The sequence below is a fragment of the Mycosarcoma maydis genome, chromosome 4 (assembly GCF_000328475.2).
Source record: "Mycosarcoma maydis chromosome 4, whole genome shotgun sequence".
NCBI classification, from domain to species: Eukaryota; Fungi; Basidiomycota; class Ustilaginomycetes; order Ustilaginales; genus Mycosarcoma; species Mycosarcoma maydis.
In genome coordinates, this window is record NC_026481.1 from 94,828 (window position 1) to 110,573 (window position 15,746).

Genomic DNA, 15,746 nt, shown 5'->3' on the forward strand with positions numbered 1-15,746 from the left:
TTGTGCGTTGGTGGGCGTGCGCCGAGAAGGAAACGCGAAGCTTGGACTAAACTACAGCGGCAAGCGGCTTATCTTCGTCATCGCTGCTATCGCTGCTTAAATCGTCATCGCTCTCTTCGGTCTTGTCCACCGCCTTGATCGGCTTGCTCATCTTGCGGTCCGCAGAGGTCTGCTTCTTGAGAACACAGTTGACTTTGGGTTGCGCCTCCTTCGAGTCGGCGGCATCTGTCATGGCTGCCATCGAACCGCCCTTCTGGCCCTTGCGCTCAGCAGAGTCGAGCTTGCGCATCTTGGACTGGGCATCCTTGACGAAGACCCACTTGGCCGAAATGTCGCGGCCGTCGTCGCCCGAAGCAGCCCACTTGAACTTCTTCTGCAGCGCATTAGCAAAGAACTGACTGATATTCATCACCTGCAACCCAAGTTCCATCTTCTCGCTGTCGCCCGTCGAGTTGGCAAGACCTGTCTTGGCGGCTCTCTTCTTGCTAGCGGCGCCCTTGGCGTCTTTCTTCTTGGGCTTGATGTCGTTTTCTTCCTCCTCCTTCTTGACCTTCTTCTTGGGTGCAGCCTTGCCCTGCCCGAGATCGCTAAGACGGTCGTCCCATTCTTTGAGCCAAGCGAGCGTGATACGAGGATCAATGTAGTTGAGCTTGGACGTGCTCAGCGCCACATCCGATGTATTGTTCTTGTTGACCAGCTCCGCCTCTTGCTTCTTGATCATCTCATACTTGCTTAGGATCTTCTTGGCCGAACTGACAAAGTTACAGCTGGTGGCTTGCGACTTGTTGGTCTTGCGTTCCTTTTCAAGTCGTTTAGCCGTCTCGTTGAGCGCTTTGAGCTCCTCGTCGACCTGCTTCTTGTCCTTGAAGCCCTTGATCGACGATCGCACCTCCTCTTCGACATTTTTGGCCTTCTTGCCCTTTTTGGGTGTACCGTCGTCGCCGGTGAGACCTTTCTGTTCCAGCTGGTACTGCAGCTCGGACTGCTGGCGCTTAAAAGTCGACTCGAGCTTGGACTTTTTATCTGAGATCATCTGCTCCTCGTACTGCTTGACTTTTTCGGCGTCCAGATCCTGCTTCTGCATGATCTTGTCAAACTGCTTCATGAAAGGGTGCTCTTTGACCTTGAACTCCTTTTTCAACTCGCTGACTTTGTGGAAGGTCAGGATCTTCTGCTGCTCCTTCATGATCTCGTAGCGGATCTGGAAGATCTTGTCCTGCGTACGTTCAAGATTGCGGTTGAGTAACATAGGGTTCACCGTCTTTTGATGGTTGCACAGGATGGCCACCTGTCGATTGGCTTCGTTGTAGGCCAGACGCAGGTTGGTCTGGTTGATCTCGCGCTCGGCTGCGTTGGGCCGTGACTTGAGCCATTCTTCGGTCTGCTCGAGCAAGCCCTGGAATGTGACGGAAGCATTGTAGGTACGGAAGACCTTGGCGCTCAAGCCTTTCATGTACTTGGACAGGAACTGGTTGACCGAGTTCGGCTGAAGCGGCTGCATCTTGCCGCTCCCGGACTCGGGAGCGCAAAAGATGGGATCCGAAGGCTTCTTGCGTACATAGTTGCCACTCTTGTCCTTCATGCCGTTGCTCTTGAGAAACATGGCAATGTTCTTGAAGACGTCAGGATTGGTGATCTTGAGATCCTCTTCGAACTTCATCGAGTCTTTGCCTAGGAACTCCAGGTGAATGGTGTCGGGCATCTTGATCTGTGCGTGCTCGCAACGCAACGAACAGACGCCGTACGTCTCGGCCTCATCTTCGCCCTTCTCGTTACCGGCACGCAGCGAAAAGTTGTCGATCAGCCAGACGATGGTGGCGATCTGTCGTTCGTGTCGCACCTTGGACTTGAGATTCTTGTTGACGTCGCGACGAATCTGTTTAACAACTGTGTCGAGCTTTCGCGCCTTTTCAAACTTTTCACGGTCCGAGTTGGTCTTGAAGTTGGAAGTGGCGTCGAGGAAGACGTACTTGTACTGGCCGTTGATGTTTTCCTTCCAGTAGGCGAGCCAGGTGACGTCCTTTTTTTCGACGACTTCGGCCCAATCACCCATGCCTGCCGGAGGCTGTGGAGCAGGATGATCTGCACTGTGGTTGATGGTAATGTCGCCGGGCGAGATGCGACGTTTGACCTTGCCTGCTTTAGGATGCGCACCGCGACCGAGGAAGAGACCGGGAGGCTCGACATTGACATTACCCACACGCTGCTCGACGCCATCAACGAGGCAGATCTTCCACTTGGTCTCTTCGGCCTTGCGCTCTTCAATCTCGCGCTTGCGTGCCGAGGGAGCCAAAGCCTTTTTGCGTTCGAGCTCGGCATCCTTGAGACTGCGCCAGTAGTTGTACATATCACGGAAGTCGAGCTTGTCGAAGGACTTGATCTGTGTGCCATCTCTAGGGGGATACTTTTTGAGATCCGTCTTGAAATCGTCAAAGAAATTGCGGTTGAAGATAGCATTTTGGGCATGTTGTGTCTCGAGTTTGACGGCATAGAACATGGCGATCTCTTCGGTTTGCCATGGCAGATCAACTGGCCTCCCGTCGTACTTGAGCTTGACATCCTTGGGCAAGGGTTGATATGGATCGGGGAAGCGGGGACCCTTGTGGATGAGTACGTCCCACTTCTTTTCACCTGAGCCGGTGATGGACATGGTCTTGGGGGGCTTTCGATTCGACTTGGACGATTTGCTCAATGGTTTATCGTCATCATCATCATCATCATCGTCGTCTTCTTCGTCGTCGTCGTCGCCTTCGTCGTCATCGTCGTCATCGTCTTCGTCATCATCACTACCGTTGCTCTTCTTGACGAGGGCTGTGAGTGGCGCGTCCGAATCCGAGTCTGAGTCGTCATCGTTGTCATCGTTGTTGCTGCTGCCGCTGCGTTTTTGGACGCCATTCTGCGATGAGACGGTCGAGGTAAGAGGAGCGTCGCTGTCACTGTCCTCTACCTTTGGCCTTTTGGCGAGAGGCTTCTCTTCGTCGTCGTCGGAGCTCACTTCACTACCGCTGAAGAGACTTGGCTTGGCTGAACGTTTTGCCTTTCCATTGGTCGAGGTCGACGCAAACGACGCAAGCATGGGTTCATTCTTGACTTGAATGCTGTTCATCGTGCAGGCGCAGGAGTTGCAGTGATCGGTTGGAGCAATGCTGGGTCGAAGGGGGGCCAGCGGCGTTCGACGATATAGACTTCCGTGGACGATTCGTACGAGGCTGGTGAGATACGTAGACGCGTGCCTCAAGTGGAAGCTGCGATGCGAGTTTGGAAAGAAGCTAGGATGGTACCAGCTGTGTGTCTTTATTCGGTGGTGGATAATTGGGCTCGATGCTGGGAACAACAGTTACGAACAGGGTCACTTTTTCGGACCAAGCCGCAGAGCAAGCTGTGGATCGTGAAGTACAGAGAATGTAGAGAGAAAGGGAGCACGCGTGTAGGTCGACGAGCAGCACCGCAAGTATAGAGCAGATGCGGCGATGAGCTATGTGAGTCAGATGCTATGCGCCTGCGGAGATGTCGTCCGATTGGACCGCGTGTGAGTGTGACTTTGAAGGAAGACTAATGAATTGATTGATCGGTGAATGCAGGAGTGGGAAGAGCGAAATGCGAGATGCAAAATGCGAGCAGGTGCCGATGTGAAGGTAGAGAAGAGAGGAGCGAGCGAAAGACAAGAGCGTGTGAGATTTGTGAGCACTGAGGTTGAGTCGGCTGTGTGTTCAAGCCGATGTATATACAAGAGCACAACGCATCGGTAAAGAAAACGCAAATTGGTGACAGACGCGGACGGTGTTGTTTGTTTGTGACGGCGGCAGAAGCGTGAAGAGGAAGCAACCTTTTTTGTATTGGGCTGTCTGTCTCTTTTTTCTCGCCCTTTCTTCCCGCTTCGCGATGGAGTGTGTCGGATTTTGGTTGTAGCAAGTCACGAGTCGTCAGTTCACGTTTCAGTTGTAGGACGCGCGTGGAGGACCGAGCGAGATGGCTACTCACAAGACTTACGTTAGCGTAGTTAGTCCCACAAAATCACAGACAGAATGGCTGGGTTCTTCTTGAGGACTCACTCTGAGCAATCACGAGCTACGAATCAAAATGTGGATGTAAGACAGACACTTCCCACGTCACTGAACCAGAGTCTAGATCACGTTGCACTTGACGCGTATATGGTTGATGATGGCTCTTTGGTTTCCGTCCTATGAAAGGCAACCAGCTCGATCCGTTTTGTACCCCCTTCAAGAATCAGAGTGTCATGGAGCTTCATTGAATTCAGTCAGCTCTTTCCTCTTTCGTGTGTATTCCAGTCGTCAATCCAGCTAAGGTAGTCCAGCTCGGGTGGACTTCAACGATCAGAAAGAAGCGCTCACTCGTGACTGTTTCGCTCCGCAAAACGTCTTTCGCGACGGCCTTCACGAAAGAAAACGATGTGCTGACCTGTGCGAGCCAACAACGACGGAGTAACACGACGGTATGAAAATGCCGAATGCGTCTCGCCGATCGCGCTAAACGAAATGCGTTGGCTCGCAGGCAAGAGGTCTTTTTTGGTCAACTTAGCTGGCAAAGCTCCAAATTTCATCTTGTCTCTCCTCTCTGTTTCACACTCGCACGAAAAAGCCAACTAATTCGGGTCCGCAAGACCCAATCGACAGCTCCACACAATCGTGAATATTTCACGTCCACTCACCATTTGATGTTAGTCACATCGTCGATCCTCACCCTCGTCCAATCTCATCTCTGCAAGGATCCCTGCAACTGCCTCGCGAAGCCTCATTGACCGGTAAGTTGAGAATCGACAGCCGCATCGAGCAAATCAATCACTCAGCTCGCATCACTCGATCCAGCCTGCAGCAGCAGCAGCAGCAGCAGCAGAAGAAGAAGAAGAAGAAGAAGAAGAAGAAGAAGAAGACGCACAAGTTATCGAGATAGATCTCGAACCTTAGAACAGACGGAACTGGCCTTGGTGCAGCAGCAGCGCTTGATATGCACAACTCGCATCGATGATTCCGGCTCAACCTTGATCTGTTCGACTTGCTCTAGTACATGAATCAAGCTGAACAGTCACCTAACTTCGCATTCGCTCTTGCTTCCACTCCTATCGACGATCCTTCTGGCAACGTGATTTCGCCTCGAAACTCGCTTACATCAGGCATCTACAAATACTATCATCTTGACATACACTCGCAATCATGTCGCAACTCTACCGCGACCCATGGGCCAAGCGCGAGGCATGGCGCAAGCACCCCGTCTTCTCTCACCGTTTCTTTGCACGTAACATCTTCCCCGGTTTCGGATTGGGACTCGGCGCGTTCGCAGTGTACCTTGCGATCGACACCATTACACATCCTTCCAACATTGAGAAGCTCAAAGAAGACGCTCGCAAGCAGACTGGCCGCGATCACTAGCCGGCGTCGTAGAAGTACATTGCAATTCAGACTTGTTTGGTTTACCGCACGGATCGCCCCGTCGATGCTGCGTAAAAGCCTGGCGTAGCTGATGGATACTGCCAGACGTTGTGCATGATTTGAGACACACAGTCCGCTAGCATCGTCTGTTGAGGCAGCTTGAACTGGACAACTTTGGCTATCAGGATCAGTCTGAGGCATGAAGATTGGCACCACTGAGATCATTCGCTGAGACCGAGCCGATCTGAGTCGATTCACAATCTCCAAGCTTTATGTCATGATCACAAATCATGAATTCATAAATCACAGGAATCGTGAGCATATAGATGGAGAAGAAGGACCACGATCCGTGTACGAAATTGACACTTGTTAGGTCATTGTAAGAACACGATTTAAGCAAGAAAGTGTGATTCGTGATTCGTAATTCGTAATTCACGATTTGTAAAACGTGACACACGTGTGACGAAACCAAAGAATCGACTGCTCGCACGATAAGAAGAAATTGTCCGCGGCAATGCAAGCTGGGGAGGAGCAAAGCACGCAATTTCAATCTGAACATGCGCCTTCTAATTTGCCATGCTTTGCAGAAAATGACAGACAAGCCTCCCCGAGATGCACAGTTGAGTCATGGATCAGCCTAGGAAAAGGCCGTGTGCGCGAATCAAGGAGCTCGCTTTGTTCATCTTTGGCGGCTCAGACACGCTGTGGCAGACAGGGTCCCTTGAAACAGGCGACCTTGTAGACGATCGCCCCGCACGTACGCTGTACTGCAAAACATGGACTGGTGAAAGTGATTTGTAACTACGCTGCTCCAAAGTCCGCAGAAGACGACACAATCGTTGTTATCCATGGCAGCAGAAGGATTGCCTTCCGGGCAGGATGGCCGACATTCATGATGGCAAGAGAGAAGGACGACAGAAGATCGTTGAGTGAAGATCGAATCGCAAAATTTTCAGCTCGATGTGTGTGACTGTTCGGCGGCGGTTGTTGGGTGGCAGCGTTCAGGCAGAAGTCAATCCTGACGTGAAACAGCCGAGCAAAGACCGTGCACAAGATGCAGTGTGAGTGAAGCTACAACGAAATTTGATTTCTTCTCAACGATCTTCCGGTCGTCCTAGCAATCGTGAAATACCGTTTGTGAATCGAGCAAGCAAATGTTTGCTCAAATCAATCTGATTGGACGTCTCCCGGCTCTGGCTCTCTGATGGCAGTACGCCATGGCGATTGATCTCTTGATCAAGACCAAGAAACATGAGCCGAGATGCATCCCTCTGGCCACCTTTTTGTTTCGTGATGATTGGCGGGCGTTTCCGTGCCGATTTTCTGCGGGGGTCTTGGGTCGCTTTCGCCATAATGCCAAGAAGAACAACATCTCGACTTCCACCCTGTCACATGGCTTCAAATACATGCGACCCCAAAGCGTGATGTATCGAGTGGATGACAGCACAGTTGAGACACTTGTGGCGGCGCGGCGTGGAATCACAAACGGTGGCGTGGGAGTGTGACAGCGTCTGCTTCGGGCGGGTGCCTAGAGGTTGTGGGCACGGTTGATCCGCGTTGGCAGAGAGCTGTCAGAACTTACTTCGGCTGGAATCCGATTTCTACTTTGTACTTACCTTGGTGGTTCTTCTTGTTTCGCTTCCACCACCATCTCATTGGATCCCATCTGATCCCGTCCCTTCTCATCCCCCCCCCCTGCTTCGGCTTCTCCGTTCACCCTCCCCTCTTCCGCACGTACATCACAATGGCTAACGCTCCTCACGGTGGCGTCCTTAAGGACTTGCTCGTTCGCGATGCTCCCATCGCCGCTCAGCTTCGTCAGGAAGCCGACACGCTTCCCGAGATTGTGCTCACCGAGCGTCAGCTTTGCGACTTGGAACTCATCATCAACGGTGGCTTCTCTCCGCTTCAAGGTTTCATGAACCAGACCGACTACAACGGATGCCTCGACAACATGCGTCTGGCCGATGGCAATCTGTTCCCCATGCCCATCACGCTCGATGTGGACGAACAGCAGATCGAGGCGCTCAAGATCCAGCAGGGCGCACGCATCGCTCTGCGCGACCCTCGTGACGACAACGCGATCGCCATCATCACCGTTACCGACGTCTACGCCGTCGACAAGGTTCGTGAGGCCACGGCCGTGTTTGGTTCCGACGATCTTGCTCACCCCGCCATCACGTACCTGCACAAGTCGGTCAAGAACTTCTACGTCGGTGGTGACGTTCAGGCGGTTTCCAAGCCTGCCTACTACGACTACGTTGCTCTGCGATACACGCCCGCCGAGCTGCGTCAGCACTTTGCCAAGATCTCGTGGCGCAAGGTGGTCGCTTTCCAGACGCGTAACCCCATGCACCGTGCGCACCGTGAGCTCACCGTGCGTGCGGCTCGTCAGCGCCAGGCCAACGTCCTCATCCACCCAGTCGTGGGTATGACCAAGCCCGGTGATGTCGACCACTACACGCGTGTGCGTGTCTACCAGTCGCTTATGCCGCGTTACCCCAACGGCATGGCTACACTCGCTCTTTTGCCGCTTGCCATGCGCATGGGAGGCCCTCGTGAGGCGCTCTGGCACGCTATCATTCGCAAGAACTTCGGTGTGACCCACTTTATCGTTGGCCGTGACCACGCCGGTCCCGGCAAGGACTCGAGCGGAAAGGACTTCTATGGCCCTTACGACGCACAGACGCTCGTTACCAAGTACACCGAGGAGCTCGGAATCGAGATGGTGCCGTTCCAACAGATGACCTACATCCCCTCTACCGACGAGTACCAGCCGGTGGACGAGGTGACGCCAGGCACACAGACCATGGATATCTCGGGAACCGAGCTGCGTCGTCGTCTGCGCACGGGTGCTGCGATCCCGGACTGGTTCTCGTACGAATCCGTGGTCAAGACGCTGCGCGAGTCGTACCCGCCCAAGGCCAAGCAGGGCTTTACGCTCTTCCTCACCGGTCTGCACAACTCGGGTAAGGACCAGATCGCGCGTGCGCTCCAGGTCAAGCTCAACGAACAGGGCGGCCGATCGGTTTCGTTGCTTCTTGGCGAGACCGTTCGTTCCGAGCTCTCTTCCGAGCTTGGCTTCTCGCCCGACGACAGGCAGAAGAACATCCAGCGCATCTCGTTCGTTGCAGCCGAGCTTACGCGCGCCGGTGCCGCTGTGATCGCCGCTCCCATTGCGCCCTACGAAAAGTCACGCGCCACTGCGCGTGACATCATCACCAAGACCGGCGGTGCTGGTAACTTCTTCCTGATCCACGTCGCTACCCCACTCGAGTACTGCGAGGCTACCGACCGAAAGGGCAACTACGCCAAGGCACGTGCCGGCCAGATCAAGGGCTTCACCGGCGTCGATGACGTCTACGAGGAGCCCACCGACGCCGATCTTGTCGTCGACATCAGCCGTCAGTCCGTGGCTGAAATCACCCACTCGATCATCTTGTTGCTCGAAGCCCAGTCGCTCATCTAAAAGCTCATGCTGACGTACAACTTAGACCTCTCTGTACTTGCACATCCGCATCAGACCCTCATACACGTTTGCTAAGCAATCCCACAATCCGCCACGACCGCATCCCTTTTTCCCTCTCGTGTTGTTACTCAAGTGCTTCCTCTTGAACTGCTCATTTCAAACTTTCGTCTTGCAGCGATTCGCAGCAGCACTTCTCCTTGGGATCCTCCTCTCCGAGCATCTGCATCCCCGCAACATGCTCGGACTCGTGACTTGATTCAGCGAGTATACGGCAACATAACAGACGTGTGTTGAGAGACCAAGGTCTGTCGAAAGAGGCCCATACAGTGTGCAGGAGCAACAAAGCGGCATCGTTTACCAATCAAAGCCAACAAGGGCGAACACGCGTGCAATGGCAAGCAAACCAACAACTGGGCCAAATGAATGTATTCACGATTGGATCGCAATTAGGATGACCGTAAGATTGCATGGAAAACCAAGACAGAGACTAGAGCAAAGAGTGTGAGTTGTATAATAGATGTACATGAACAATCGAAGACAAAAAAAGAGAGTGAGAGTTGGGGAAAGGACCATAGAGAGCGGGTGCCAGCTGTCGCCTTGCAAAAGGGGAGGCACTACGCGCAGCCTCGGTCATCTTCCTCTTCTATGAAAACGAAGAGCTGGGGGGCAACGGGTGCGATCAGGCCACGACGTTGACCGTGTTGCCGGTCCAAAGCCTCTGTCCGAGGGGACGAGCCCTCCTGGCGTGAATGTGGAAGTTGTCGGTTCCGGGAAGACCAATGTCGAGACCCAATCCGGTTCCGATGATGATGTTTCCATTACCGTGACCGCTTCCGGACTGGTTGCTGCCGACAGTCTGATCGTTGCCGATGATGATGTTGCCGTTACCGTTGCCGCTGCCTTGGTTGCCGGAGCCGACCTTGTTACCCGAACCCAGGATGAGGTTCAAGTTACCGTTGCCAGTTCCCTGACCAGATCCAGTACCACCGTTTCCGTTGTCGGAACCGACAGTGTTGTCACCGAGCGAGACGTTGCCGTTTCCGGTTCCAGAACCGTTACCCGAGCCAGTGTTGGAGTTACCGTTGTTGCTGCCAATCTTGCCACCACCAACATTGGCGTTTCCGTTGAGAATACCGTTAAGAGCGCCATCGTTGTTGTTGCCATTGTTGCTGCCGGCATCCTTGGCCAGGTTGAGGTTGCCATCACCAACACCGTTCAAGAGACCAGAGTTGTTGTTGCCGTTCTTGTCACCGTTACCAGAGCCAGCGTTGAGGTTGCCACCAGCAACACCGTTGCCGATACCGCTGTTGTTGTTGCCGCTGTCGTTTCCATTGTCGCTGCCCAAGTTGGCGTTACCGGTACCGACGCCATTAGCAATACCGTCGTTCTTGTTGCCGTTGTTGTTGCCATTCTCGGATCCAAGGTTGGCGTTGCCATCAGCTACACCGTTTGCGAGTCCGCTGTTCTCGTTGCCGTTCTTGTTTCCATTGTCTGAGCCGGCGTTGAGGTTTCCATCGGCGACACCGTTGACAGAGCCAGGGTTCTTGTTACCATTCTCGTTGCCGTTTCCGGAGCCAAGGTTGGCGTTGCCGTCGACGACACCATTCAGCAGACCCGAGTTCGAGTTGCCATTCTTGTCACCGTTGTTCGAGCCAGCGTTAAGGTTGCCATCGACGAGGCCGTTGCCGGAACCGGAGTTGCCGTTACCATTCTGGTTACCGTTGTTGGAACCCAGATTGCCGTTGCCCGACAGATCGCCGTTGCCTGAACCCGAGTTATTGTTGCCATTCTGGTTGCCGTTGTTGTCACCAAGATTGGCATTGCCGTTTCCAGAGCCGTCGAGCGAGCCGCTGTTGTTGTTGCCGTTCTTGTTGCCGTTGTTGTCACCAAGGTTGAGGTTGCCGTTGCCGGTACCGTCCAGAATGCCAGAGTTGCCGTTGCCATTCTTGTTTCCGTTGTTGTCGCCAATGTTTCCATTGCCGTTCAACGCGCCGTCAAGGATGCCCGAGTTGTTGTTTCCGTTGTTGTTTCCGTTGTTGTTACCGGGGTTCAGGTTCCCGTTGCCAACACCGTTGCCAATACCGGAGTTGTTGTTTCCGTTGTTGTTTCCGTTGTTGTCACCGAGGTTGAGGTTCCCGTTGCCAACACCGTTGGCAATACCGGAGTTGTTGTTTCCGTTGTTGTTTCCGTTGTTGTCACCGAGGTTGAGGTTCCCGTTGCCGACACCGTTGGCAATACCGGAGTTGTTGTTTCCGTTGTTGTTGCCATTGTTGTTGCCAATGTTACCATTGCCGTTTCCGATGCCGTTGCCAATGCCGGAATTACCATTGCCGTTTCCGCCACCGTTTCCACCACCGTTTCCGCCACCATTTCCGCCACCGTTTCCACCGCCGTTTCCACCACCATTTCCGCCACCGTTTCCGCCGCCGTTTCCACCACCGTTTCCGCCACCGTTTCCGCCACCATTTCCGCCACCGTTTCCACCACCATTTCCACCGCCGTTTCCACCACCATTTCCGCCACCGTTTCCGCCACCGTTTCCGCCACCATTTCCGCCACCGTTTCCACCGCCGTTTCCGCCACCATTTCCGCCACCGTTTCCGCCGCCGTTTCCACCACCGTTTCCGCCACCATTTCCGCCACCATTTCCGCCACCATTTCCGCCACCGTTTCCGCCACCGTTTCCACCGCCGTTTCCGCCACCGTTTCCGCCACCATTTCCACCGCCGTTTCCACCACCGTTTCCGCCACCGTTTCCGCCTCCATTGGATCCACCACCGTGAGAGCCGCCACCACCATTAGATCCACCATCGTGGGAACCGGAGCCAGATCCAGGGCTCTTGGTGCCGGAACCGGAACCGGAACCGCTACCAGAGCCAGAGCCAGAGCCAGAGCCAAAGCCAGAGCCAGAGCCAGAGCCAGAGCCAGAGCCAGAGCCAGAGCCAGAGCCAGAGCCAGAGCCCCATCCAGCACCGTTGCCGCCCCAAGGACCGTTGGCTGGGTTCCAGCCCGAGGTACATGTGCAGTAGCAGCCGGCTAGCGGAGCCTGGGAGTATGTGGGAACGGGGAAGGACTGAGGAACTGGCACAGCCTGAGTAGCATTGGCAGCAGCAGGAGGAGCACAAGTGTCATCGCCGGCGTAGACGAGCGAAAGAGAGGCCAGCACGAGTGCCGACGAAGAAAGCTTGATCTTCATCTCCGTTGCGAAAGGCGTAGAGCCAAGATAGGAGTTGACAGGAGAATCGTATCGCAAGGGAGAGAAATGGAATAAGGGGCAGAGGAAGCTCCTGCGAGAACTAGAGAGTTTGATGAAGAGGAAGGATGAAGGAGAGAGATGGAGGGGACATAACGACGCTGCTTATATTGCTCTCGAGGTGAGTCCGACAAAGTCGGAAGAGGAGCAACTAACGAGCTGCAGGGGTCGCAGGGAAAGGGCTGAGAGTTCGCTAGACCAAGCTGCAACTGTGGCAGAGCATTTGCACGGTGGACGCAGACGAGGCCTTTGCTGAGCTTCTGCCTTTCTGTCCCAGATTTCGACACTTTCAAACAGCTACAAGGAGAGGTGCAGCATCAGACAATCACGGCACACAACCAAGAGGATGGCGCGAGAGCCGGTTTTGGACACGAGCAAGACTGTAAGCGAGAAAGGGAGACGAGGAGGAGCAACTTGAAAGCGTCAGATCAGGATGATTAGCCATGCATTGTCGCTGGCGCTGCATTCGACTCTGACGAAGAAGCTTCCAGGGAAACCATGCCGCAAGAGCGGAGGAGAGTGTGAAATCTTGCGTAGTATCACTGTGCTAGCGAAGCAATCTGATGCTGCTGCGAGCTGCATGTGAAGGTGCAAGAGAGATGCATGTTTCAAATCGAATTGCCATCGTCGCATGTGATGGCGATCATGTTGGAGCACTCAGAAAAGGTAGGGCAAGGCCATGAGAGAGTAGGGGTTACGACCAAGACGCAAACAAATCTGGGGGCTGTCTTGCGGGGAGCCGTGTCTCACAAGAAGGCGCAGACACGGGTGATCAAGACAGTGCGCTGATGGACAGGTGACCCGCATCCAGGAGTCCGACGATGGTGGTGCAGGATGTGATTGGCTGGACGGACAAACACGCTGAGAGTGAGTTGGGGGCAGATAGTCAAGACCAAAGCGTGAATGTGGGACCTTGACAGGAGCCGAAGTCGGAGTGGGAAAGAAACATGCAAGGCAAGCTGAAGAGTTGCAGCGGCCGATTTGAATGTCCGAAAGTGGGAAGATGGTGAGTAGACGGCGGCAAAAGGGGGCAGGAAGAGAGACAGAGTCTGGCGAGAAGCGGCGAGAAGAGAGAGAGGGAAGAGCGAGAAAGGACAAAGAAGGAGTTTAGTTCAGACTAGCTGGTGAAATCTGTGGACCTGCAGACCACGAGATGCAGAGGAAGAGGGCTCGAAAGAGGAACATGCAGTAGCGTGGGTGACTCTCAAGGGATGACTCTTCCAAGCGCAGTATGGCGAGATGGGTAACAAGCGGCTTTACGCTGGCATAAAATGCTAGCGAGCACTGCCGAGCAGATGGCAACTTTTGGCAGAAACGGACAGGTGACGGTGGTTGGCTGGGTTAAGCGACTAGCCGAACACGAGTCGATCAAGATTGGATGGGGACGTGTGGTGACAAGGTTTCATTTGCAACCAACAAAAAGAAAGAAAGGAAAAAAGGCAGAGCTAGGATGGGCTAGCCGTGTCTCAGCCCCCACGCTCTGATCGCCTCTCTGAGCTGAACCGCACCGGCTGGAGACAGAGTGAGAAAAGAAGGAAAATGTCTCGGTTAACGAAAAAAAAGGAACGAAATGAAGCCACTGCAGTTGTTGGCACCCTGTGACTGCAGTAGCACAAAGAGCGCATGCGGAGCGTTGAGTTTGGTCATGCAGATCATCCTTGAATCACGAATCATAAGTTAGGGCGATCAATCTTTTGGGCTTCTTTTTTCCACGCAGGTCCGTCTCGGTGTGAAACGCGGATCCACCGTTGATCCTGCTGATCACTCTGGCGCCACTTGGTTGGTCCTTTCTTTCAAGTCAACACAATCTCGCCATTCAATATCGCTCTCAGACGATTGACTTGGCGATTGACTTGGCGATTGACTTGGCGATTGACTTGGCGATTGACTAGACGACTGACTAGACGATTTACTAGACGATTGATAAGGCTGAGCTACATCTGACGGCAATGACTCGTCATTCACACAGGCTGGTGAGCGGGACAACTACCACTTTTACTCTGGCGCGTGTGTTCCCCGTCCTGTACTGTACTCGTGGTGGAAGGCCACATGTGACCTCCTCGCTAGTCACGCTGTGAGTACCAAGCCGGAGAGTGTTGGCTCAGCTTTCAACAGCAGGCAAGGAGCCGCGAAGGAGAAACTCATCGTTTGACAGCTCGTCCAAAGTTTGTGTCGGGATCGGTACAGCACAGCTGTCCAAACGCAGTGACCAAGCAACTTGGCATAGTTCCACCGTTTCAGTCCCAAGGCACCACTCTAAGAAGTCAACTCAGAGCCGCTGGTCAAGTCGAGATGGGACTGTATGTTTGTTCACAGTACATCACAGTTGGTGCGCCGCCAATTCGCCAATTGGTGCTCAACTCTAACCGTCAATAATTTGTGAATGTGAAGGATGACCATTTTACTTGATGCGCTGGTCTCTCTCATTTCAGCCCCGCTCTGTGATGCCTGACAGGTCTCCTGGCGCTAAAGCAAACGCGGAGATTTAATATTTCAATCTCAGTCGTAATTTGCGCTTGTCTGCGCGTTCCCCCGCATTCACGATTCACGGCTTGCACCAGCTTGCACCAGCTTGCACCAGCTTGCATTTTTGTGACTCACAATCGTGAATTGTGGTGGTGTGCCATCTGTTGAGACAATTACGAATGGGTTGACCCGCTTCTTTGGCTTGCCCCAACTTCCCGTCTTGGTCGTCGGAGATCCAATGCATCGTCTGGCTAAGTACGGCACACGGCTTCAGCAGCACATCATCACGACTCACGAATCGATAATCATGAATACTGCTCGCCCTGTTCTCGAGCCGATCAACACACAAACTCGAATTCAGCCCAGCCCAGGGGAGATGTTTGCACACACATGTCGACCAAACAAAGCCAAGCTGTGCTTTTCCCTTTATCCTTGGCTTTGCACTCCGCATTCGCTAGTTCAACAAGGCCCGCACTCCGCTCTTCCTGATTTCAGACCCACCTCTCTGCTCCTTGGTTTTGGCGGCTCTGACCCTGCCAATCATCTCGCGGTTCCGCCCATTGTCATCAGATGTAGACCAAACATCAACGCCAGTCAGGCCGAAGACTGTGGTCAGATCCCGAAATCATGATCGAAAGTTTCAGGTCGGTTCCGCTTTCGTGGCTTCACGATGGTAAAAAGCGACGCACTGCAATTAATCGTCACCGCAGAACCGATTCCAGCTGTGGACCGTCGGGTGAGCTTTTACCCCTTGCACATCAGGAACTAGAAGCAAGGAGCTCGCATCAGAGCTAGTCACGTCTTGCGTTTGCCGCATCAGTCACGAGTCGGCATGCGAGAATCTCGAATGAGCACAATCGACGGGAAAGCGGAAAGGCGAGTTTATGCATCCAAACTCGCGAGGGCTTTGCGCAGCTTTCCCGTTGCGTTTTTATGGAGCTAGCTAAGCGATGTTGCCGAACCGACGTTAAGTTATAAAAGTATAAAGCAGACTTGGGCGAGCTTGGACGGTTGCTGACCGTAGATGGGACCCTGGCGGCCAAAAATCCATACGTTGCCATATGAGGCTGAACGACTCGACTGATCGGGCGAATTTCTCTTGCTCGAGGCTGCCTCGAAGTGGCGATCAAGTCATCGTATCAGAACCAGCAATTGTATGGTCGTCCAGGAG

At 53.7% G+C, this 15,746-nt stretch overlaps 4 protein-coding genes across 4 annotated transcripts; 2 read left to right on the forward strand and 2 right to left on the reverse strand.

The window, feature by feature from the left end:
- Window positions 1–46: 46 nt before the first annotated feature.
- On the reverse strand, window positions 47–3,106 carry UMAG_05101 (DNA topoisomerase I; the record flags this gene model as incomplete). Its single annotated transcript, XM_011389869.1, has 1 exon — window positions 47–3,106. The coding sequence occupies one exon, from the start codon at window positions 3,104–3,106 to the stop codon at window positions 47–49; it is 3,060 nt and encodes a 1,019-aa protein (XP_011388171.1).
- A 2,065-nt stretch (window positions 3,107–5,171) lies between these two features.
- Window positions 5,172–5,387, forward strand: UMAG_05102 (uncharacterized protein; the record flags this gene model as incomplete). Its single annotated transcript, XM_011389870.1, has 1 exon — window positions 5,172–5,387. One exon carries the CDS (start codon window positions 5,172–5,174, stop codon window positions 5,385–5,387), a length of 216 nt encoding a protein of 71 aa, XP_011388172.1.
- Window positions 5,388–7,131: 1,744 nt separating this feature from the next.
- Window positions 7,132–8,856, forward strand: UMAG_05103 (putative sulfate adenylyltransferase; the record flags this gene model as incomplete). Its single annotated transcript, XM_011389871.1, has 1 exon — window positions 7,132–8,856. One exon carries the CDS (start codon window positions 7,132–7,134, stop codon window positions 8,854–8,856), a length of 1,725 nt encoding a protein of 574 aa, XP_011388173.1.
- Window positions 8,857–9,535: 679 nt separating this feature from the next.
- UMAG_05104 (uncharacterized protein) lies at window positions 9,536–12,052 on the reverse strand (the record flags this gene model as incomplete). The annotated part of the gene is made up of 1 exon (XM_011389872.1): window positions 9,536–12,052. The coding sequence occupies one exon, from the start codon at window positions 12,050–12,052 to the stop codon at window positions 9,536–9,538; it is 2,517 nt and encodes an 838-aa protein (XP_011388174.1).
- Window positions 12,053–15,746: the final 3,694 nt, after the last annotated feature.